The sequence below is a fragment of the Canis lupus genome, chromosome 7, assembly GCF_003254725.2.
Source record: "Canis lupus dingo isolate Sandy chromosome 7, ASM325472v2, whole genome shotgun sequence".
Classification (NCBI taxonomy): Eukaryota; Metazoa; Chordata; class Mammalia; order Carnivora; family Canidae; genus Canis; species Canis lupus.
Genome location: NC_064249.1, coordinates 60,582,928 through 60,608,390, shown reverse-complemented (window position 1 = coordinate 60,608,390; position 25,463 = coordinate 60,582,928). Strand labels below are relative to the sequence as shown.

At 34.7% G+C, this 25,463-nt stretch overlaps 1 protein-coding gene across 1 annotated transcript in view; it reads right to left on the bottom strand.

Moving 5' to 3' along the window:
* The window catches only part of CDH2 (cadherin 2), a 213,886-nt gene that overhangs the window by 58,123 nt on the left and 130,300 nt on the right, over positions 1 to 25,463 (bottom strand). The window contains exons 3-5 of the mRNA XM_025429252.3: positions 4,470 to 4,696; positions 2,577 to 2,723; positions 736 to 891 (exon numbers count right to left, since the gene is read on the bottom strand). Coding sequence (XP_025285037.1) covers positions 736 to 891; positions 2,577 to 2,723; positions 4,470 to 4,696 — 530 coding nt within the window. The remainder of the gene's footprint in view (positions 1 to 735; positions 892 to 2,576; positions 2,724 to 4,469; positions 4,697 to 25,463) is intronic.

The following is a 25,463-nucleotide window of genomic DNA, read 5'->3' as shown; positions in this document are numbered from 1 at the left end:
ATTTAAAAATATGAACATGTAATTACATATAAACAATTGTGATAACTCAAAAAGAAAATGAATAAAACAATTAAAAAAATGAACATAAGAAATATAGTAAGATAATATATCTAAGAAAAGATTGCTCAGATTGGCAGATTGATGAAACCTAGTGTTAGCTGGTTTGAGGAAAGGGAAATCTCAATTTCTGGTTGGGGGTATCAAACCGGCACACCTTTCTGGATGGAATATGGCCAAAAATAAAAAATTAAAGTGTACTATTTTTTAAGATTATCTCATGTAATAATCAGACCAGGAAGAATAAAGATGACAAACACAGATGTCTAGCAAAATCATAAGAAACTGTCATTAAAATTATAGCCTGTATATTTAATGGAATACTATGCAGTCATTAAAAGTGTTGTGATCTCTGTATAATTTATATGCAACACTTTTGACCTCCTTTGTGTAAATCTGTTCTTGTAAGTCCGTAGTCACACCAATACGTAAAGGGTAATGAGATTTTAGGCAATTTCACTTTCTTCTTTGGCACTGTTTTTTTTACAACATAAGCATTCATCAATTCTATGAAAAAAAATGAACTCATTCCAACAAATTGAAATGGTTTCAAAGCACAGTTCAGGTATTAAAAGTGTTAGTATCAAAACTCTAAGACCGATATAAGAGGCAAATGTTAAACTCTACACAGTTAGAAGAGTATTAATACATCAGATTATCATCTGGCTGAAATCTTACATGAAACCGGGCTATCAGCTCACGATCCAGAGGCTTGGTCACTGACAGCTGACCTGAGATGGGGTTGATAATGAAGATACCGGTTGGAGGCTGATCAGCTCCTGGCCCAGTTACACTATACCGTAGTGAAAGGTTTTTATCTCTATCGGACCTGATCTGAGGATCAAGAAGACAATCATATTAAATGAGACACTAAATGAGCTCATTATCAGAGACAGGACATGCCACACCTTATGCCCTTTTTCAGTTACAAACTTACAGCATCTCTTCCCAGAAAAACCAATCCTGTTTCTCACCCTTACCTCTCGTTGATAGGCTTCAAAAAGAGATGTCACCTATCACCAGGAAGGGCCAACATTAACCTCTAAAAGAACACTCACTAGGAGCAGTGCGAAAAGTCAAAATGAAGGAGTGTCGATTTTTAAACTGAATCAAAATCTATCCAGGAAGTTCATATGGTTAGAATATTTACTATGGGAACAGGTGTCCAATTTAGTTGAAATAAAACTTATTTACCTTTGGGTATCAGGAGAAGAAATAACTGTCTAGGCCATAGCGTGAAATAGCCTTACATGGGAACTCTAGTATTATGGTTGAGCTTGAAAGTCAGATTTCTGCACTTACATTCATACTGACATTATTCACTGCAACCATAGTTTCCATGTCATTTTAAGGTAGCACCTATTACTCCAAGTTCTTTATTAATAACAAAACATACAAAAAATCATTTTAAAATACATTTTTATGCTCTCAAAAATTATACCCATTATAGGCTGACTGCCTTTTCCTCCAAAAATAACAATTCCCAGGAAAAATAAGTTTACAGGTGAACAGTCATAGGAACAAGCTATAGAAAAGGAGGAAGAAGAAGAACTCCGAGAGAGGGCTAATTGGCAATATCTTTGCAGGTAATAATAACAGATCATTATGTATTAGGTAAGCATACTTAACCCAGTAACAGAATCTAGCTTATTATTTTTCTTGTTAAGGCAAAATTCTCTTACTCATTGACCATTAAAGTAGGAAAAAAATGCCTTTCTTTGGGGGTTATATTGTTCATTGTTAAATTGAATTATAATGTGCATTAAAATAAAATATGCAATTCGAATAAATGACTTATTAAAAAATACAGCTTTCAGTATGTATTGGAATGCTCAATTGATCATACACAAACATTTGCAAATAAATAAATACACCATAATTTTGTCTTTCTTCCTTTTGCTATCAACAATGGGTTGCTAATTTTACTAAACATGTACATATATCTGTGACTTTTTTCCTCTCCATCTGATGCTATACATTTGGAGTAACTGAAAAAAAAAAATTACTTCTCAGATTTATAAAAGCCTATGGTTTCCCACAGCTCCAGGGATTCTGTTAATGGTTTCAGAGGTCACTTTCTTTTTTCTTTAAAAAACTCTCAAATGCACTTGGTGCTGGCATTTTTAGCAATGATTGCCCTTTTATTTCTTCTTTGGCTCAAAAGCTATCTGGAGAGGGCAAAGATCATCATGGAGAGCACAGCTGTTAGACAGTGAAGCCAAGGTGTGTGTTTTTTGAGAAAGGGTATGGTCTTGGTGTGGATGCATGTCGGGATTGGGGCTGATGTATTCACACACTCAACAAACTTCATTGTCTGTCAGGTACGGGACCCACAGAGAGCTCTGCCTATCTGAGATAATAATTTTTTAAAAAGAGGCTCTGTATAGACATTCATCTATACAAAAAAAAAAGTATTTTAATACATGTTGTAAAGTCTATCCTGTGATAGAATGGAAAAAATAATTTCTAACATACACTTGACACATGCCATAGAGACAATTAAAATTCTGCAAGCCTACCCTGACAAGCTCTTGAGGAAAGGGTCCCCTGGAGTTTTCTGGCAAGTTGATTGGAGGGATAACCCAGTCTCTCTTCTGCCTTTGTAGGTGGCCATTGTGCTTAGTCGCTTGTCTTGGGAATACTATTTCTTCAATTTCTGGTGATTCCTTTGCATTAAAATACAAGACATTGCTGAATACTAGGAAAAACATTTTCGGAAAGACAGCAATATCAATGGATACCTGACAGTGTAGGAGTCACTGATATGAAGAAGAAAATACGCCTGGAGGCCCTCTCCTTATCCCTCTAGTAAAATAATAGAAAATGCTATAAAATTTTGGGGTTACGCTGATTATTGAAGAATTGAATTTCCAAACAATTTATTATGTGGCACAGCTGTGTAAACTATTTGCAGTTTCTACAAACCGTCTTCGATAGCAGTTAATATTGAGCAAAATTTAATAGTACCCTTTTATATATCTCTCATTAGTTTAAACCACAGTTCAGGTAATGTGCTACTGTACATTAAATTTAGATCTTGATGTGTTAAAATATAATTTGAATTCCAAGAGAACTTTAATACATACTGCTAAGGCATGTCTCAAATATTTATGACCCTATTAAATCCCACAGAATTAATGCTGTAATTATTCTAAACCTATGTCAGCCATGATGGATGCTGTAGATGACCCACTTTGCACACTGGGTATTAATCTCTGCTGGATGTCAACATTTTCTTCTGTTTCTCCTTATATCTGTAGACATTTTAACCATTAGCCCTTGCTGCTTCAGTGCAAATATCCAAGCTAGTTTGCTGGAACACAACGAATCATCAACAACAAAAGCATCTTTTCACTCAATTAGTTACCAATTTCTCACTCTGTATTCCCCAAATGACACAATTTCCCCTAAACAGTTAATAGATTAATAAATTACATTTCACATAATAAAAGTCTAACATGGGTACAAGAGAAAAATGATACCTTTCCACTGATATACTTATTCATATTTGATTATGGATGTGTATGTTCCATTTACAATTAAATCGTAGAAGTGAATATGTATATTCCTATCTCCAGTACAATAAATACACAAAATGTAACAGTCATACTTCGTGAAATTAGGGACTTCAAAATAGGTAATTGTGGTAACCCCTCCTATTTGTTTTGAATTATCTCAACATGAAAAGAGAATATTCAAGAATTACTAATGTTATCATAACTTTACTGAAGAAGTTACTGCATCTTTTTATATATTTTATATATTTTTAAAAATATAATATATATTTTATATATTTTTTAAAAAAATTCCTAATATAGTGATTTATACAAAATAAGTGCTCAGTAAATGTTTGCTGAATTTAATCAAACTGTACTTTGTTAGAGACGTATCTATTTCTTTTATCTTGGCTCACAGTGGCTTCCACCAGAGGGAGTATATCATTCCTAAAAGTTATGTCAGTAGTATAAATAATTCATACTCCCCAATTTGATTATTAAAGGAGAAGACAAAAACCCTATACTCCTAGCAGGAAATGCTTTCTTATTGCTACTGTATGTCTGTACTTCCCATTTAAGAGACATCTTGCTAAGAATTGTTTATTCTGGGGTTATATTTCACAGCTTGTGAAGCTTCTAGAAATTTAAAACAAACAACTACTTCTAATTTAAACTAAGTTATAAACCTCAAAGTATAAACAACTGTTTCAAATATAATTTCAGATAGCTTAAATATATATTTAGTCTAAGTATCTTGTAAGATTAAAAAAAAACAACAAAATACTATTTAAGTGACAAAATCTGATAAAAACTCAAATACTGGCCAATGTGACTTAAAGCAAAGTGTTTATTTAGTTCAAACTGTATAAATCTGATTTTTAAACATAACTCCCAAGCCGTATTTCCATACTCTACCTTCACTGAGTCCTCAGGTAAGGTAGGCTTGAGGCTCAATTTTACTGCTACTTGCCACTTTTCCTGAGTCTCTTTGTCTTGGGCATATATCAGGAACTTTGCATGCTCAGAGGAGAGGGGGAAGCTTCTCACAGCATACACCATGCCGTCTTCATCCACCTTAAAATCTGCTGGCTCACTGCTTTCATACTGTACTTTCCTTTTTCCATTGCAGTTGCTGAACTTCACTGTAAAAGATAACAAACATACAAGTCTAGTGATAATACAAAGGCAGAAACATCTAAGTCTGTATCCAGCTTAGGTTAAAGGATAAAACATGATGGCATAAAGCACAAAAGTTTTATTTTTACATTGTTAAAGGAATTCTCATACAAGAGAATACCAGATTTATGGTTCTGAGTCGTTCCCCAAAATCACCTTGTTCCAAAGCCTTCCCCCTCCCTCCACATTCCCTAGGGCCCTTGGCTACACCTGCTTTATCTCTCCATGCTTCTCACTCATATTATCTGTTACTCTCTAACGAACTCCAACTCAACCTTCTGGTCCCAGCTCCAAAGTCACTGAAGGTAGAACCATCCCTTTCTCTCAGTCTTCATGTACCAATCTGAACTCTATTATCATAGTTTTATAGCCATTCCTGACATTCACTGGGAGAGGTACTTTGGGGCAAATTTTCTTAGCTATTTTGACTACCTGGCACATTTCATAGCACATAGTATTTTTTAAAAAAAATTTTTAAGGATTTTATTTATTTATTTATTTAGGAGAGACACAGAGAAAGATAGAGAGACAGAGAAAGAGGCAGAGACACAAGGCAGAGGGAGAAGCAGGCTCCATGCAAGGAGCCTGATGTGGGACTCCATCCCTGTTCTCCAGGATCACATCCTGGGCTGAAGGCAGCGCTAAACCGCTGAGCCACCCAGGCTGCCCAGCACATAGTCTTAATACATAATTTTTGAATAAATTCTTAAAGGAAGAAAGTAATAACTTTGATTAATGTTGAATGCCCACTATGCTCCAGAATTACAGGACCGTAGTAGCAATTAAAAGGGGAATAAATTGCAATTTCTAGTCCTCATGGCACTTATAAGAGTTCTATGAAGCAGTAACAATTTATAAATTTTCAGGCAAATAAAAATGAAGATGTATCTCAAAATAAATGTTAGCTAAAAAGATCTATTCTTAAGAATAGAAAATAAAAAAGATTTTCGTATCCTTATCTCACATGTAATGACTTAAAATTGAAAAAAAAATCAATGCTTTCTTAAAAGCAATGTCAATCAGCTTATGTCTCATTGGATAACAACACGGAAGTTAAACCACATACTTATAAATGTAGGACTAAACATATTCAAGCCAAAGTAAAATTGTAAAATAATAAAAATATCCTCTAAGGAAGATGATTTCCTTTGAAATCCTTAATCATTCTTTATGAGGAAAATTTCTAGGGGAATGGCATGAAGGGATCAAAGAGAAAGCAATTTTTAAATTTCAGTAAACATGTGGTGTTATGTCCTAACCACAATTACATAAAATACATTTTGGAAAGCAGTTAATATGTACACATTACAAAATATACAAAATACCACTTTTTGCATTTTTCAAGTATCTAAGTAAATTTTTTCAAATTCCCACTCCACATATGAATTGCTGAGTTCTTCTGTTTTCATTAATATAGATTCACTGAGATGTGCACAAGATCACAGCCAAATAACATGCATGTTTATTTCTCTTAGTAACCAAAAAATCCTTGATAACAAAAAATACTTTACTAAATCATATTATCTCCCACATAGTCCCACATATGTCACCTTTCATCTTTCAAACATCTGAAAATGAAAAGACAAGTTATATGTCACACTAAATCATGCTAAACCAAAGTGTTTGTCTTTGGATTACAAGTATCCAAAAAGATAACTTATATACCCCATCTTACCTGCCATGCAATTTAAAAGTGAAAAATAGATAATCTCTTCTACAGAACAATGCCATCTATAGCTAATCTTTTATTAAAGACAAAATGAAAAGTAAAATTGATTTGGGGGAACCCTGCTGAGAAATCAAAACAAAAGACTTTTAACACCTTTCTGTATAAAAACACCTTTTTATATAAAAAAAGGTAATTTGTAAACTTAAAAAAAATAAAACCTAGATCATACCTTCCATCCTTTTTTGTTCATTGTTACCACTCTAGCACAGATCCTCATCAATTCACACCTGGATTGTTGCACCTGCCTCCTATTGGTTTTCTCCATGCTCCAGGTCATTGAGCATCCACCCCTAGAGTCAGGTCTCCCTCTCACTTAATATCCATAATATGATACATACTCTTTTATCTGGTCTACAATGCTCTTTCCACTCTTGATCACTTGGTCTCTTTGGGTTTTTTTGGACATCATCTTTGAAAACATATTTTACCCAGTTGGATTTTTCAGTTACTTTCCCATCTCACTGCCATTCACACCCCATGCTTGCCACTTTTAGAAACATCCTGCATGCCCATTTTCCATGCCACAGCTCCAGAGCGAGGCCATTATTTGGGCAAAGGGTCCACTTAGATGATCTTTAAAAGATGGCAGCCAATGTCTTCATTTGGGAAGGCTTCGAATTTTTTATCTTAATTTAATTCTAACTTTTATTTGTTTTTACATTTTCTGTCCATGGAAGCACATATTAGCCCTTTATTTTCATTAGGATAATGATTATAAGAACTAATTTTCACTTATTAATAGTTTCATATGACTAGAGCTTCTCTCTATAAGTAGACTGTAAACTCATTTGGCTTCCTAACAGCGAGTCTGGGTTCTTCTGTTTCCCAGGGCACCTAGCCATGACAGAGACAGTATAAATGCTCAATAAATTTTCACAGGCCAATTGTATAGGTGAATATCTTACAACTTTTCAAAAAACTTGAAAATAGACAGGAAACCTAGAAGTTTGTCCAGCCTTCACTAGCAATAACATTCAGCGACAACAAAAAAACCCCTGGAACATTAAGCAATTTGACTTTGTATTTGGTTGTTGGGAGTGAAAGAAAATGAATTGATACGTGTTGCATGCCACGTACTAAACCAGATACTAAAGATGAGGTTATCTACTTTAGCCTTAGCAATAACCTCCTGAGATGGGAATCGTTATTTCTGCTCTACAAACGGGGAAAGAAAATTCAGAGAGCCATCTGTGCCCATGGCTGCTTGAATTCTAGGGATCCTCCTACAAAAGCAAAAAAGAATCTAACCAAATTTGTGACCAGTAAGTTATTGAAACCTAAATCTTTAGTAAAGAGAGAAAAGACTAAGAGGCTTCACACATGCTCGTGAAGAGAATAATGGCACATTTAGATTTCCAAAAGTACCAGAGTAAAGAGTATTACTAAAAAGGAGTCCTTAAGGTGGAGTGTACCCTAAATGTCCCAGAAAGAGGAGCAGCTGGAGCCCCTTGTGGCAGGCAGAAGGGGAAAATGCTACTCACTGTTCCAGTGACTGAGGATTCTGTTCATTGGTACTCAGCTACCGACTTGAACTCAGGTGTCAGAATGATGCAGGGAAGGGAAAGAAGGTCTTTAAAGAGAAATGCATTTGCAAAGAAGGAAAAAAAGTGCCTTTTTCTCTAAAGGGTCACCGAACATACTATGCATGAGAAGTGGTTGACCTCAGAGAGGCTGACACTGGGGAAAAACACTCTGAAGGAAATCACATAAAGGTCAGTTATTTAAAGTCAATTAGTTTTCTACCACCCCTGTGCCTAACCTATAACTAATATGAATTGGTTTAACATATCTATTATTAAATTCTCCTGGGGTTTTTAGACAAATGTTAATTCGCATGTGCAAATACTAAAATAAGCAACATTTGGTGGGTGGACAGGCAAGAGTGAGGTACTATTCAAGTCTGAAGACATGTTTTTCATTATGTAATTCCCTTTGTATCTTCAACCATTAGCGTCACCACCTTGATGGAAAAGAAGCCCATTGCCAAACGAAAAAGTTCTCCTCAGTGGAAGCTTAGTTGTGACTTCATCCTGTGGTTGAGAGTTAATGCATGTACAAGTGCCTGGGTCATGGTGACGTGCTTCATCGATGATAGCTGCCTTTTGCCATTTCCAAGTTGCACAAATTAAAAGGCTAATTTCAGTGGGTGTTACAAACTGAATTGTGTTCCCCCAAATTCTTATGTTTGAAGCGCTAATTCCCAGTACCTTCAAATATGACTGTAATTGGACATACTGGTCTTTAAAGTGGTAATTAAGATTTAAAAAGCTTGTATGGGTGGCCCCTCATCCAATATGACTAAGTGTCCTTGGACGTGGATATGCATGAACCAACAGAAAAGACCATGTGAGAGGACACAGCAAGAAGGCGGCCGCCTGCAAGCAGAGAAAGGTCTTCAGAGAAGCCAAACCTGCTGTCACCTTGGGCTTGCACTTACCCCCTTCAGAACCGAGGGAAAATAATTTCTGTTGTTTGAGCCACCTAGTTTGTGGTCCAACACAATGGGTACGCATGGATTCCACTTATTTACCACTGGTCAGTGTTTATTGCCTATATTTTGTCCCATTTATGATTTAGACGCAGCTAAGGCATATTTTATCAAATTTGACAAAACTCTCTTCTTGAACCAACCACTGAAACTTATTCAAGAGGATTTTTTCCCCCAAAACAAAGACATTTATGATAAAAAAAATAGCAGAAAATGGCTATGGTATATAATCTTAGCTACAACACTAATATAATTTGTATATTAAATTTACTTATAACTTATAGTATTTCAAAGAAGTTTTCAGGAGGACTATAACAAAGTATGTGTACAAAAAAACAGTTAAAAATAAAAAGGGGGGTGGGTAGAAACCATTTGGAAGGAAGAGATATTCAAGGGACATGGTTTAATTATTAAAATTATTAAATTAGATTTAAAATTCTTAAAATTAGATTTAAAATTTAACTTTCAAGATGAGGAAAAAAGGACAATTATCATGGACACATAACTGTCATGAGAAAAAGTACCTAGAACCAAGCTGTTCTTGTTACTGAAATATTTTCCTAGTAAATGGTAGGTAAAGAACTCTGCATCACACAATGCATACAATTTCTGTCATCTTCCAAAACATAAAGCAGTTTCATCATTTTTTAATATATGGGTTTTGAAGAAAAGATGATACATTTATTTTAAATTAAAATGCATCCTTAAAAAAATAAAATGCATCCTTAGCAGTGATACTATTGTAAATGATAGTGTGGTGATGGATATCTGACATTCTGCATTTGTCAAAACTCAAGGAACAGCACAAAACAAAGAGTGAGTCCTAATGTAAACTATGGATTTTAGTTACTCATAATGTATCAATATTGGTTGCAACAAACATGCCACACTAATGCAAGATGTTAATAATAGGGAAAACTTCCTTACTGGTGATGATCTAACCTACTATATTATTTGATATTTGAAAGGGATGGATAATTGTCAATTTCCTCAGTCTCTCACAAACACGAGTTCCAGTGAATTGCCTCAAAGTGGTATTACTTGAAGCTATATAATATAACTGAATCAATAACTTGACATAAATACCTCAGGCATGGAGATATTGAGTCAGTGTTTCACAAAAGTCATAATTTCTTATTAGACACATGTAATAAAGCAGAAACTCTATTATTTTAAAAATAATCAAGCAACTTGAAATATTCTTCCAACAGAACTACCTTCCTTACATTAAAATATTAACTTTGCTTAAATACTTAAATAATTCAGAGTAGAAACTCCAGAATTTCATAACCTAGAAGAAGGAAATAAATTCCATTTGACAACCAAAAAAAACATGCTTGATCCATGGGATTATTCAAGTTTAAAACAACTCTATACACAATTAAATTTCTGTGGCTAAAACATTATAATATTAAATAAGAAATTTATTATTAGAGCTATTGCACAGTTCTCCTACATAATATGTAGTTATTAACTGATTAACTGTAGTTATTAACAGTTATTATGTTCGAGCCTACATAAAACTTTGTTAACATGGTTAATACAAAATTAAATATCAGGGAAATAATTATTTTAAAGTACTTTTTGACTCTTAAAGCAATACTTCAAATTAATGCTAACCATAAAGCCATAATATCTTTATAAAATATTAACAGGAAACCACAGATCTTATATATTAAATGCATTACCAGTTAATAGCACTACATAAACCATATATGAATGAAAATGTGCAAAATACTCACATATGGCTTATGATTTTTGCTGAAGTACAACATCACACCATATTTAGAATACAATTATAAGAGAACACTAAAATATTTTTGTGCCTAAATATGCCTTCATCTCATTATTGGGTTTTTCCCCCCATTAATTGGTATTTTTGAAGGCATACTGGGACAACAGAAATAGTTTCACAGTGCTGAGAGAAGTTCTCCTTCCACAGGCAAAGAGCAATATTAACTAATGATCTTGACATCTAAATGAAGAAATGAGAGCAGGGAAAGTAGGGAGGAGCTCTCTCCACAGTAGAGATTTCACGGTGTTTTTACTTATAGATTCCAATGGAGAACAGTTACCAAGTGGCGAGTTCACTTACAAATCTGAAAAATCTGCCTAGATGTTCTTTTGCCCCCCAGGCCCTTACTGAGTTTCAATCTGAGAAGTGATTCTTCTGGAAACACTTTAGTAGCCATTTCAGGGGGTACCAATCCGCACATGTACAATGGGATACACTAGAGGTAGTGTGGGCATGTCCATTTGTACCATGATGGAAAAAGTCATTATATTTTCTTTAGGGCATAGAATTATAATAATAAAAGTGAAATACAGAATTTTAGTTACACATATTGACTATTAAATATACATAAAACTTCCAAAATCCTTTAAAACTATTTAATGCAAAATCGGAGCTTGTTTTTGAGAAATACTTTTATAACAAGTTTTATGATTTGGGTTTCAAATTCTTGATAATTACCATCAATGAAAGCTTTACTCACAAAAGTTGGTGGTAATAAATGATAGCAAAGAATTCATCACTTTTTCTCCAACTGGCAGAAAGTTTCTTGGCATGAACCATGAGGAATACACTTATTAAATTTCATGGTCCTTCATTTCCTTGCACTGATGAATATAACACTGAAATTCCTTGTGGAAAAGCAAAGCTTTACAAATTTTTTCATATTAAGTATTTTAAAATAATGATATAACTTGACTTCGAGAATATACAGGTATTGCTCTAAGAGTCTTAATTTTTTTTTCTAGGACTTAAAATTATAGCACCAACCAAATATCACAAATGAATCATTTTAATCCTTTTTTCAGAGTTGAATTTTTGCTTCAAATCCATAAACTCTGTGACTGCATGTAATATTTTTTACACGGCTTTTGCAGTTTTCAATTAAGTTCATTCAGGTGCTCCAAAATGTCAGTTAAGTAAGCTATTTTTTCAAGTGAATAACTCTCCTTCAATAAATCTATGGTGAACAACATTCAAACACATAGTCATTTTTCTATTAGCTAATAAACTCCTGGAAAAAAAAGTGTCCTTTGGATAGCTCATGCACTTGATATATATATATATATCAGCAAATATGGTATTCCCTTATCTTTGCACAAAGCTAGAGCCATTTATTTTCATAATATCAATTTATGCGGATTTAAGATTTATGAGCACTCTTTTATGTACAAGAGCTTTTACGTGAGTAAAACTAACAGAATCATGGGGTTTTCAGATTAAACTCTTGGCTTTTATATCTTCATGCCATTTATAGCTTTTATAGCCTTCATGTCATTAAGGCCAGGGCATCAGCCTCATGTAATATTTGCTCAACATTCTGCTGTAAAATATTCATTTGTCTCCTTTAATATATAATTTACAGAAGTTTATTCTGCCTTTTTTTCCAGGATAAATAATACTTCTCAAGGATTCTAACTACTGCTATTAACTAACATATTTATTAATTCCTTAAAGTCATTGACATGCAACTAAAACTTTTTTGATTTAATAATCTTTTTGATTAGTGCTGTCATTACGATGTGTGACATGCCATCACTACCTCTGCTGAGTGTATTATGCAAAAGTGGCTCATTTTCTATTTCTCCTACAGTTGGTAGTAGATATATAGTCTGGTAAAACAAGGATTTCTGCATTTGGCTTAAAGCATTAAATGTGAAATGTTATAAACGACTTAAAGAGCTTGAGCATATAGTGCTGTACTTAGTGTCATAAAGAAGCGTTTTTACTTCATGTATAAGAGAATTCAAATTTCTGCTGCCTAAAATGGCTGTTTGGGGATACAGTGTCCATAAAATTTGTCTTGGGTGTGGCTTCACTCCATCACTTTGCATTAAGTAAAATGTTTAGACCAAGTGTGAGAATAATGATAAGAACATAATCATTATATTATCTAATTAATATCTTAAACATTTGAGTGGGTTCTTAAGACTCCAAAGTCTTTCCAGCTTTCATCCCAAATTATCCATGGGGTTGGAAAAGTAAAAGTAAAAAAGTAAAAAGTAAAGTAAAAAAAAAAGTAAAGATGTAAAAATAACATCTAAAAATAGACTGGCATGTGTAGCTTCAGAGATCTATTTGTAAAATAATACATAGTATACATGTAACATATAAATAACATAAGTAATATTATGTAATTATATAAGATAAGATACAAAGAAATACATAATGTACATTGTATATATATATAAAGTCCGCATTTTTAAATTATTATTTTTTTAAGATTGTATTTATTTATTCATGAGAGACACAGGAGAGATTGAGAGAGTCAGAGACAGAGGCAGAGGGAAAAGCAGGCTCCACACAGGAAGCCTGATGTAGGACTTGATCCTGGGACTCCAAGATCATGCCCTGGGCCAAAGGTAGGCACTAAACTGTTGAGCCACCCAGGGATCCCTTTAAATTACTTTAAAATAAAGATATTAAGGGCACCTGGGTGGCTCAGTTGGTTAAGTGTCTGCCTCCTGCTCAGGTCGCGATCCCAGGGTCCTAGGGTGGGGCCCATGGGTCAGGTTCCCTGCTCAGGGGGAAGTCGGCTGCTTTTCCCTCTCCCTCTACTTCTCCCCTCACTCTACCCCCGTTTATGCTCTCTCTCTCTCAAATAAATAATAAAATCTTAAAAAAAGTAAAGACGTGAAAAACTTGGAAAATTAAACATCTTGTAATTTAAATTAGAATATGGAATATTCACTCTCACTCACTTCATTTAAAAAGTATAAAAAGTGTACAAAAATATACTCCTATTTCAGGATAATCAAAAAATATTTTGAAAACAATTTCTGGAAACTACAGTCCTCTATAATAATTTAGCAAATTTTATGTCCAGCAAAAACCAAGTAATTTAATTCTAAGGCATTTGCTTATAAAACCCTATATAAAAACACAATACAAAAAAAAAAAACAATACATACACATACAAATTAATTCTAAAAATCAACATAAAATTCTTCATTTTCATCAAAAACAGGACTTTGACTATTAACCTTAAGATCCAATAGGAAAAAAAAAAAGGAAAAAAAAAAAAGATCCAATAGGAAGAAAGGAAAAATAGCCAAAATAGAAAGAAAGAAAAAAAAAAAGAAAGGGGGAGAGAAGAAAAAAATCACTGAGAAAATTGACAGAATTAATGATTCTCTGGTACCTGACAAGAACATAAAAAGTTAAAATTTATACAAGATCTTCTTTTTTAGGATTAGCCAGGGAAAACTATAAGCAAAAAATACAAGCAAATGAAGTGGAAAAAAATAATTAAATTAATACTTTCATAAAATCTTCACTTAGGATAAACACATTGATACAAAGGTATCAATGAGCAGATAACCAGATTTAGTGGGAAAGGGGACATTTTCATGCCAGTGTCACTGGCGAGTTCTTGGGTCAATGAGAAGATCTAGGGAGATCTACCTGTAGACCTGAGTCTACGTAAGTCTTACTCAGCCAAGTAGAAAATAAAAGTAATAAAAAACTGTCAGCAAGTTTTTAGAGAAAGCTGTAAAGGAGCACTCAAATATAATGTTAACTGTTGTAATTTCACTTACTGAACTGTTTTATTATAAAAATGCCTTCACAGTTTTTTTCACCATTATAAAAAAAGCTCAACCATGCATATCTGTAGCACAACTGTACCCTATTCTTGGCATTCAGGTTAGGAAATGCTGATTGATTTTGCCATACTTCTAAAATAGTAAGGCTGTGGTAGGCATTACTAATAGTCACTGATATTTTCAGGTTTTCTCCCCTTCATGGACATTCAGAGATGACATTTCTCATCTCCCTTGACCTTTGGGATGACTACATGCTTTGCTTTGGCCAATAAAATATGTGGACTCAAGTGACAGACATCACTTCTCAGCAGAAGTGTATTTATTTATTTATTTTTCAGCAGAAGTGTTTAAAAGTTGATGCCCTCTTTCCCAGTAGTGACAATGATTAAAGGAAGTGTTAAATGTGGTTAATATAAGACCCAAATCCCCAGGATGAGCGAGTCACTCCCCTCCACAGACAGCTTCTCTTGAGGGCCAGTGGTGGGGGGGGAGGGGTGTCACTTGTTACCAAATGGATTTCACATGACAGAGAAATAGACATTTTTCTGTGTTAGGCACAGAAGACTGGAGGTAATGGGTGGTGCAGCACATCCCACCCTATCATGTCTGATAAAGCCTCAACTACACTGACCTAAAACCCTCTCAATGTAGTAGAACTAGGATGGAGTGTCTATGAAATAAAATAAATTGGAATCAAACTTACTTTTGATTAAAACAAAAATATTTCTTATCCCTAAAACTCTTGGTACCTACCAAAAGAGAAAGGTGTTATAATGTTCTCTAAAATGTTACAAAATCTCTTAGAGAAGCTGTTATTTCATTTCCTTTCTAGGTAAAGCCATGTAATATTAACTAACATCTGTATACAAGGTACCACAAATTAAAGAAAGGAATAGAGCTATGATATTCTTCTTTGATGTGAAATTGAAAAATATCAAAACAAGCAGCAGGAATGATATAGGAGGATGATTATGACATTAAAAATATGAAAGTTGAATTTTCAACAGTCCAATAATGATATGCGTGCAATTTTATATATCAAACTATTGGAAAAGTAGTAAGATTATTGCATTTTCCCTTGTATGCATTCTAATAACTCAAAACATTGAAAGCTGTTCCTCACTTCATTGATATTCTTCCTCCAGGCATCTCTATGCATGAAATTCAATGAACCCTGGCCCCCCTGCCTTTTATTGAAAGCTCTGCCTAAAAGATATAAAATTATCAGTGTTCAGGCAGAATGATTCTTTTTTTTTTTCCCAGAATGTGCCCATTAACAAATTACATTGAAATATCACTACCTCTAATTAAATTACTCTGACAGAGCACAGGTCGTGAAGAAGCTCCTTTTCTCAACTATATGACTATCAGTCTCTGAAATTTGATGCAATTTAGTTTTTCTAAATTTAGTTATCGGGCTACTTATGTCAACAAAGAAGGAATCCTAATTCCTAATTTTTGTGACGGGTTTTTGTTAATTTTTAAAGAGAACAGAGTTTTCACGATAAATTTCCCTGAAAACAGAAGTTCTTGCTAATCAGGAGTTTTCAAAAACACTACTGAAAAAGGAAAAAGCAGAAGGAAACTAATCATGTATCTAAATCAATTTCAACAACGTGGCTTCCAAATGCGCCGCAGAAACCAGAAAGAGTACCTGGTTTGCTAAGTAAGGCAAGGAACAAAAGGATGTTATATGCTTTATGAAACTTGAATAAAAGAAAGAGGTACATAGAACATAATGTTCATTAACCAAATTAGCCCTATTGGTATTACATGATATCACATTAACTGAAATTAAAATCCAATGAACTGCACTATTAAATCCAAAACCATTTACTGATAGTAAAGTTATAAAACAAATAGTATAAGACTTTATCCTGAACATGTAAAACAATTTAAGAAATACTTATTCCTTTACTTGCTATTAGGAGAAAGAGATCATGGTCACATATGAAGAAATAACAATGTATTTAAAATAGCTCTAGAAAATATATCATAAAGGCATATAACTCATAGTTTAAAAGCTGAATTCCCTATTACTGCCAATCCCCTCAAAAGATGTATCAACTCACCAGCCACTATAAAGGACTGTATAAATAATGAAGTTGGACTTTCTACAGAACTCAAGCTATACAAATATAACAAAAGCATACTAAAACCCATACAATGTTACACGTTATTTCTAAAAGCTGCCTATACTTTCTGAACTAGCAACATGATGTGCATTAAGTATTTAATATGTGCAGGATTACATAAAAATTTCATCAGTTACTATTTTTTTCAGAAATCCAATGAAGTTATCAAAAATAATTATATAAAATCCCTAAGTTGGTAATAAAATTTAAGTAGTAAAACAATTAACAAATTCTAATATAAATTCAATTAATGCATTTCTGCTTGGGAAACATCAACATATAACCTGAAAAAAACATGGTCTCCCAGGGGCATCCAGCTGTGGATTTCGGCTCAGGTCATGATCTCAGGGTTGTGCGACCAAGCCCAGCACCAGGCTCTATACTCAGCAATGAGTCTGCTTGTCCCTCTCCCTCTGCTCTTCCCCCAACCTGTGTGTGCTCTCTCAAATACATAAATAAAATCTTAAAAAAAAAAAAAAGACTACCAGTTTATGCTATTATTAGTGTCTCAGTAACCCACTGTCTAGCTTTTTAAAGAATTACTGTATAAATCCTAGAAAGCTGTTTCAGGGGCATGAAATTTTTCTTCCAAATACCTATATAAATAGTATTTCTTAGATTCAGTTCAGCTCACTCTGGTCCATCACATATAATCACAAGAAAAACAAAGGCAAGTAATCTATGATGTGTAATTTAAAAAACAGGCTAAGATTTTTAATGCATTAATGTAACAGTAATAAAGGGCTATTTGCACTGTCCACAATAGCCAAACTGGGGAAGGAGCCTCAGTGTCCATCGAAAGATGGATAAAGAAGATGTGGTCTATGTATACAATGGAATATTACTCAGCCATTAGAAACGACAAATACCCACTATTTGCTTCAACGTGGAGGGATCTGGAGGGTATTTTGCTGAGTGAAATAAGTCAATTGGAAAAGGACAAACACTATATGGTCTCATTCATTTGGGGAATATAAAAATTAGTGAAAGGGAATAAAGGGAAAGGAGAGAAAATGAGTGAAAATATCAGTGAGGGTGACAAAACATGAGAGACACCTAACTCTAGGAAATGAACAAAGGGTAGTGGAAGGGGAAGTGGGCGGGGGTTTGGGGTGACTGGGTGATGGGCAATGAGGGGGGCACTTGGCAGGATGAGCACTGGGTGTTATGCTATATGTTGGCAAATTGGACTCCAATAAAATATTTTTTTTATAAAATAAAGGGCTATTTGAAAATTATGCTTTTACACAAATATATAAATACTGCAGTAATACCCATTTTTAATGCCAATTGTTTATATTTAGAAATACATTTTATGCTTATTAAGTTTTTATTGTGTCCAGAACTGTGAGCATTTCAAAATGCTATCACTGACTTCAAATAAACAAACAATAAAACAAAAAATCCTCTTCAAAAGTATTCCTTCCTTCTATCACAGCCTAAAATGAGCAACCAACTCAGCAGTTTGAATAACTGGGCAAAAATCTGCTGCTTCAAATGACATTAATAAACCTCATCCTCATTAATGGGTTGACATTTCTTCTTGGAGAAATGATTACATTTCTATTTCACCATTCTCATTAATTATATCAAACTGAATGGGATTAATTGTCATATACTGTAACTTTATGGCCACCTCATGTATACTCTGCACTGAGTGACTTAATCTAAAAACATCATAGGTGCATGAGTGCTCTACCTAGGAGCAATAATCTCACCCCAACCCCTCCCCAAATGCCTCTGTAGCACTCATGGCCCAACTCTTAGGTGTATTTACAAAGGGTCAAGATATCTAAAATTTTATAGAGACAAAAGATTTTGCACATTTAATTTACCTCATGAAAATACATGAGCATGTATTAAAGTATTTTCATTACATTAACCATGATGATGTCAAGGCAAATATCCTGTGCACATATTATTTGCTTCCAACTTTACTATTTGCCAGTCTGTATGTATTAGCTACAGTAAATCGAGTTAGGCTAAAACCATATCCTTATCCTTCCTGAAAAGCAGATGCAATAAGCCGTCTAGTCTGAATATATCTTTTGCCTAAAAGCCCCAGCAATATTAATGTTTTAGGATAATATATTAAAACCCTATTTAAAAAAATTAACTTAGATACCTGACTTCCAGAGGCATGACAATGAAGTAAAACAATAGATGTAAATAAATGGGACAATGACAGAAAAAACACACACACTTAACTGTAACAATGAAAGATGCATTAAATGTGGAATTTTTCACTAGGAAAATATATATTTTTTTAAAAGACAGGGTATTAGAAAGATAGAACCAAGAACAGATAGAACCAAGAACCAAGAACCAAGAACAGATAGAAATGCAAGGTATGAAGGAGACTCTGGATAGAACGGTGTGGCAGTGGGTCTGTGTTTTTGGTGTATTACCTTTGTTCCGAATACACAGCCATAATAATAAAGGATAAAGAGTTAAAACAAAACGAGATAAAATCCAAATAGGCTAAAAACAAGATGAATGTCCCACTAGACATGAAATGAACTTAATGTGAATTTGTCACCCGGATTGGAGGCAACCAGGGACAACTGAAGCTGAGCTTCTGGGGGGTAAAGGCACTTGGATGTGAGGAGAAGAATGGTATAGCACCCAGGACATCAGAACCCAATGCTCCAAATGAAATTAACTTCATGGACCATTTTTCTGATTGTCCAGAATCCCTCTTCCCATTCCTCCTCCTTCTCTGAAAGATGCCTCAAGGAACAGGTCAGGACCTTCACTTCTCTATATTCTCACCCTAGGTGATTTCAACCAGCTCCCAACATTTTAAAAATCACCTGTACAAACATGAATATTGAATATGTATCTAGAAACTCTGTTTTCCTGAGATCTAAACTCCTACATCCAACCTCCTATCTCTAGTTGGATATGTATATAAGCAGGTGCCAAAAACAGCTCTTGGTTCCCTCCTGCCCCCCAGTAATGAAGCATGGTAAATGGTGTCACCTCACACTCAAATGCTCAGACTACAAGTCTAGTTGTTGAGTTTGATTCCTGTCTTATTCCAAAAGAATCAATTTGAAGATCCTGTCAGCTCTATTTTCAAAAATAGATCCCTAGTCGGGCCATTTCTCATCACCTCCATGGCTACAGTCTTACCGTCAGCCATTATCTGGGTTGACTCGTGGTGAGAGCCTCTAACTGGTCTATACTTCCACTCTTCACGATACCTATGGTGGCCTTTAAAGATATAAGTTAGATCATACTCAAAGGCCTCCTATCACACAAAGAATGAAATCCTTAACAAAGGCCCTTGGCCCTGCAACCTCATCTTCCTTTCTTCTCCTCGCTCACAAGGCCCCCAGTCTTATGACTCCTTCAACAAATTCAAGTCCTTTTTTGTATATTTGAAATATCATACAACGCAGAAGAGAGAGAAGAAAAAATGAAACAGGAACGGAGCAAGAAAACTTGGAAAACCAAATGTCTAGGTAAAAGATCATTAGGTTTATTTTGGTCTTTTTATAGTCTTTATAATTAAAGTTACCTTCCTTAATTTTTCCAATTTTCTTCCCTTTTTTTTTCTTTCCATGTCACTGGTACCAAAGAACAGAGATGACTTTTTCCAGTCACACCAATTAATGAATAAAAGGCACTTGAGACCCTTCTTTATTCATTAGCTGGTTTGACTAGAGAGAAGTGATATGAATCACAGAATGTTTAGGGAGGGGTATAGCATATTATGCATTTTAGCGAGAGCTAAGGAAATAGAGAGGCAGCAAACAAAATGTTTTGATGTCTGTAATCTAATAAGCAGTCTAACCACCAAAACATGCAGCCACAGATGAGATGCTACAGATCATCCAGAGTCTGTTCTACTGTACCACACAGCCTTGCAAACACCAGAATGTGAAAACTTGCAGGAGGAATGAACAAATTCCAACTGGCTCTTTCGTAGTAAAGGGCAAGGTCAAGGACAACAACAGTTGTCTAGCATTCAGCCAGTGTTCATTCATATGTGTATTAGGTCTTCACAAAACTGGAGACTAGTAAGAGTTAACATAAACTTGTGGCCTCATCATCTCAACCACCAATTACAATCTTGCTTCAAGGAGAATGTGTGTATGTGTATAGCATGAATCTCAATGTAAGGAAAGAAAGACAAAGGTGGATATTGCACCCACTTCCTCAGATCCAACAGCACAGGGTAATAGTATCACATTCGCTTCTTTTATATGTATGTGTGAATCATCTGTCTACATATAAAAGCGAAGTGCTTAGCGCTATACTCTGAACAGAGTACTGAGTCAGTTATGACTCTCATTACTGCTCTTCCTTTTTTTTTTTTTAAAGATTTTATTTATTCATGAGAGACATAGAGGGAGAGAAAGGCAGAGACAGAAGCAGGCTCCATGCAGGGAGCCGGATGTGGGACTCGATCCCGGGTCTCCAGGATCATGCCCTGGGCTGAAGGCGCGGTAAACCACTGAGCCACCGGGGCTGCCCATTACTGCTCTTCCTAAGTCAGGAGTTCAGAGTTCAGAATGTCTGTGACCTGATATCTCATTTGGATAGCACACCCGATGGTCCAAATATTTTCATGTACTTTTTTTTCCCCTTTTCCTGTTTGTACCATAATTTTGTGGCAAACAAAAGGCTACAGAGTGTAAGTTACTTGATCACGTTGAAAGTGGTGGCATCGATGCCTGAAATTCTTGAGGACTGTCTACGATGCACCCACTATATTTCAGGACCAAGGGAAATTTCCAGTTCTTGTCGAATTGCTTGCACTGAATGAAAATTAGCTAAATGATTCCAAGTCTACCATCTAAGGTGAATACAGAGATGTATATGGCAAGGTCCTTGATCTTTAGGAGTTTAAATTTAGGAGGAAATGCCTTTAATAACTAACGGTACAGTAAAACAATACATAACAAAATGAGCTAAGCCAAAGCTCTGGACAACTACGTTCGAAGGGAGGGAGAAAATCACTGAACACATAATGGAAATGGCAGCTGGCTTTTGATCTGAACATAGAAGAAAGTGCATGATTCCAATAGACTGTGTGGGGACAGGGAAATGGTGGTGGCTTCAGCATGAATGCGGCATGGAAACCCGGCAGTGATGGTGCCTTCACAAAGGCATCAGTGTTTATGTTAAGATCCAGGGCTTGGATCACAACTGTTCCTTACCCAATGCCTTTGTTAAGGATGAGTATTTGTAAGGGATTTTTTCCTAGGGCAAATTTGTTTGGCAAGGTGTTTGTATGACATATTGTCTTTGTGAAGTAGGAATATTTATGGACTGAAGTCTCTGACCGCAGTCTCCAGGTAGACTGAAATCCATTAGGTTGAAAGAAGGAAGTCAACATAGACACAAACTAAAGATCAATTACTGAAGCACATGAATTGGTTTATAGAATTTAAGGACCCTGTATGTACGTGTGTGTGTATATATATAACATATATAACTGATAGTAAGATTAAATATTAAAATATAAATGTCACTGTAGTTTTTATAAGAAGGCTTAGCATTTCCCCTTTTCCCGAGCCACAGGTTAGATCTATTAATATGATGAAGACTATTAGTGGTACTTTTTTAAAACAAAGGAATTACTTAAAAATACACAATATAATATGCAAGATGTGATGATAAAGAAATGGGATTAATTCCACAAGTCACATAGAAAAATCAGATTTATTATATAACAAGCACGACTTGTATAAATTATAGTACAACCAACAGGGCACTAAGTATGCACTTTAATTTAGAGTACAATACAGAAGTAACTTTACTATTTAATGAGATGAATGATTAATGAAGCCAAAAGATACTAAAAAAAAAATCTGCTTGTATAAAGGTGAACTATAATCTCATGTATTTTATAAGTAACCTTCAATAATACATTATTATTTAAAAAAAATAATACATTATTATTTTATACTCGATTGAACCATATCCTCAACTACTCTGACATAGTGTACTAGATTTTTATCATTTTGGTCTTATTTGGCGCAAAAAAATAAAAAGAGCAGCATACTACAGCAAGTAAATTGAGTTCTGATTGTGGTTCTTCTAATACCAAATAATTCTCTAAACAGCCTTGCATTTTCATTTCAGCTGTAATGGGAGATAGTTTCACTCGGTCACTGCTAATATCTTTTACAGCACAAAAATATGCAGACATAGTCTAATATTGGGGATCATAACAATATGCAGACATAGTCTAATATTGGGGATCATAACAAGTCCCAGAGTGATTATCATCACTGAAGGCTGTCGGCAAGTTACTTTGATTTGTTTTTGTTTTTCTTGTTGTTTGAGCAAGTTTTCATGAAAATACAATGGCTTCTCTGGGACAAGAAACACAGGGTAACTCACACAGCAAGAAATTTTTTCTCATGTATTTTTCTCTAGTTTTTAAAAAGTTATAAATCCCACAGCAAAGTCCAGGTATCACAATCCATGTAATTATAGATGAAGAGGGTAGCAAACAGGTACAGTGATAAAACTCACTGCAATTTTTCAGTGGCCACACTTCAATAAGTGAGCGATTTACACTGGTATTAGTGCATTGTAATTTACAATCTAGGTGCTTTTCTTTTGCTAAACTTTGTATGCCCTCACAAAAAGCAAAAGAAGCTCAAGTTCTTCTGTTTGAAACACAGCTCTTCCTGGAATAGACCTGTCACCTTCTTTGCATGAAAAAGATTTCAATCACTGCAGTACTAAGTGTCACAATGGGTATAAATCCTGATGATCAAAAGATACTTCCAGTATTTCAAGTTACAAATTCTGTGGCTCATCCCCTTTAAATAATGAATGTCAGTGAGGAAGGGTAAAACTCAAATTTCTTTAGAACTGTTCCTTAGAACTATTTAGTAAGGAGCATAAAACTCTTGCAACTCTAGAAAATGAAAATACGCATTTGAGACAACTAAGGATACAATCTATACTGTCTCCTGAGTTTCCAGGCTTGATGAGATAAACGCTCTTCAGAAGTCAAACTGAAGACCTACATAGTTCCTTAGAAGATACAGAGCCAGAAAACCAACATGACTATTTCAGCCTTAATTAACAACCAAAGGAAAAAGGAAAAAGGAAAAAAAAAAGTCACAAGGAAAGGTGCTCCTTTAACATTTATATGTTATATTTACTTCTAAAAGTTTCTAATAAAATAAACTCAGTAGTTGTTACAAGAGAGACATCCCCTATTCGGTTCTTATCATCATGGCCACACATAAACATTCAACTGCGTTTGGGTTTCTAATGAGTAGCATTCTGTTTCTCAGGTTCAAAGTCATTTTCTTTAAACAGTGTATTTTATATGCACACAGTACCTTTTGATAATTCTTTAATGGATTACAGTGTAGACTTTAAAACAAGCAACTTTGTTGAATACCTCATTGTTTTTCTAGGCGATTTCAAATCCCTTGATGTTTGGCAAATTTTAACAAAATTAATGAGGCTAACCTTCATTTTTCAGACTTGTAGAGTTACTTTCTGTTAACATAGACCTCTTATTTAGAGATGACTCATAGTCAAGGACTTCACTTTTGGGAAAATCTACTAAGCTCAAAGTAGATCCTAAAAAGAGAAGTATGGGACACTTTCTTAAATACATTTAGGCAACTAAATACAGATTAATCCCGTTTAAAATAAATTAGATTCAGGAAAATACAGGCATCTGAACTAAAATTTAGAGAGACCTTAATAACGTTTTTCACCTTATAAACAGGTTCCTTTCCATAGCTGCATGATGTTCTCCTTTGCATGCCTTTAGGAGATAGGAGCCAGGAATATAAAAGTGAACAGAGCAAGGGGTCTCCCATCAAGAAGTCAAAGTCTCACCTAACAACTTCTCTAGCAAATTATGTGAATTAAAATGAGGAACTACAGAGTGGGGATTAGGGAATTTAGGCCAAAAAATTTCAAAGCCTAAATTATATTTAATAACATGATTAAAGGTATCACGAATGGTATAAAGTTGCCACTTTTTAAAATATTTGGTCTGTAAATTTTATTTTACCTGCCAGGAAAATCTCTGCTGTATAGAGAAAGGGACAAACACAAGTTTGTTGCAAAGTACCCCTGTCCGGATTTGAAAACATGTCCTTTATTTTGAAATGTCAATGTGCAATTCACTCTAAAGAAGGCACAGTGGAAATACAGCTTTTAAACATTCCTTTCTTAAACCGCCAGTCCTGCCCCGTCAAATATATTTGCAGTCTTTTTGTGATTATGTTTTAGTTTGATTTTAGAATAGCGGAAATTCATAGAATCACTGAATTCTTTGTTTAAAATACAAAAACATGCTTTGTACATAAGCCTTCTCATTTTATGCTACTCTGTTTTCCAATCTAACTAAATCACTGTTGGAGGGAATGAATCAGGCGATTTTTGTTACCTGAAAGGAAAACACATGATTCGGCTTGGCTCCTTGCTTTCTCAGTGAAGATACACGCATTGCTCTTTAATAAAAACATGCCACCGAGTTTCCATTTCCCATAATTCCTTCTGCTTTGTGAACAAAGTCATAATAGGTATGTCAGAATGAAAACAGGGATAAAGTTCTTTCGAGCTGACGGAAATGCCTATGCAGCCTTTTATAACTGGAATACTGACCGTCAGCAAAACAGAGATTGGGTGGCTCAAACAGAGCCCATATTACATCTGATTCACTGATCCCTTTCAAATTCTTGCCCCCAACCTCGGAGCAAACACAAAACCTTCCTGAGCTCGGCCGGTCCTTTTGTCTGTTTGCAAAACAAAATACAACATAAGAATAAATTCTTACGGGGTAAAACAGCATTTCTATTTGGACAATTATCTCCCTTTGGCTACCTTAA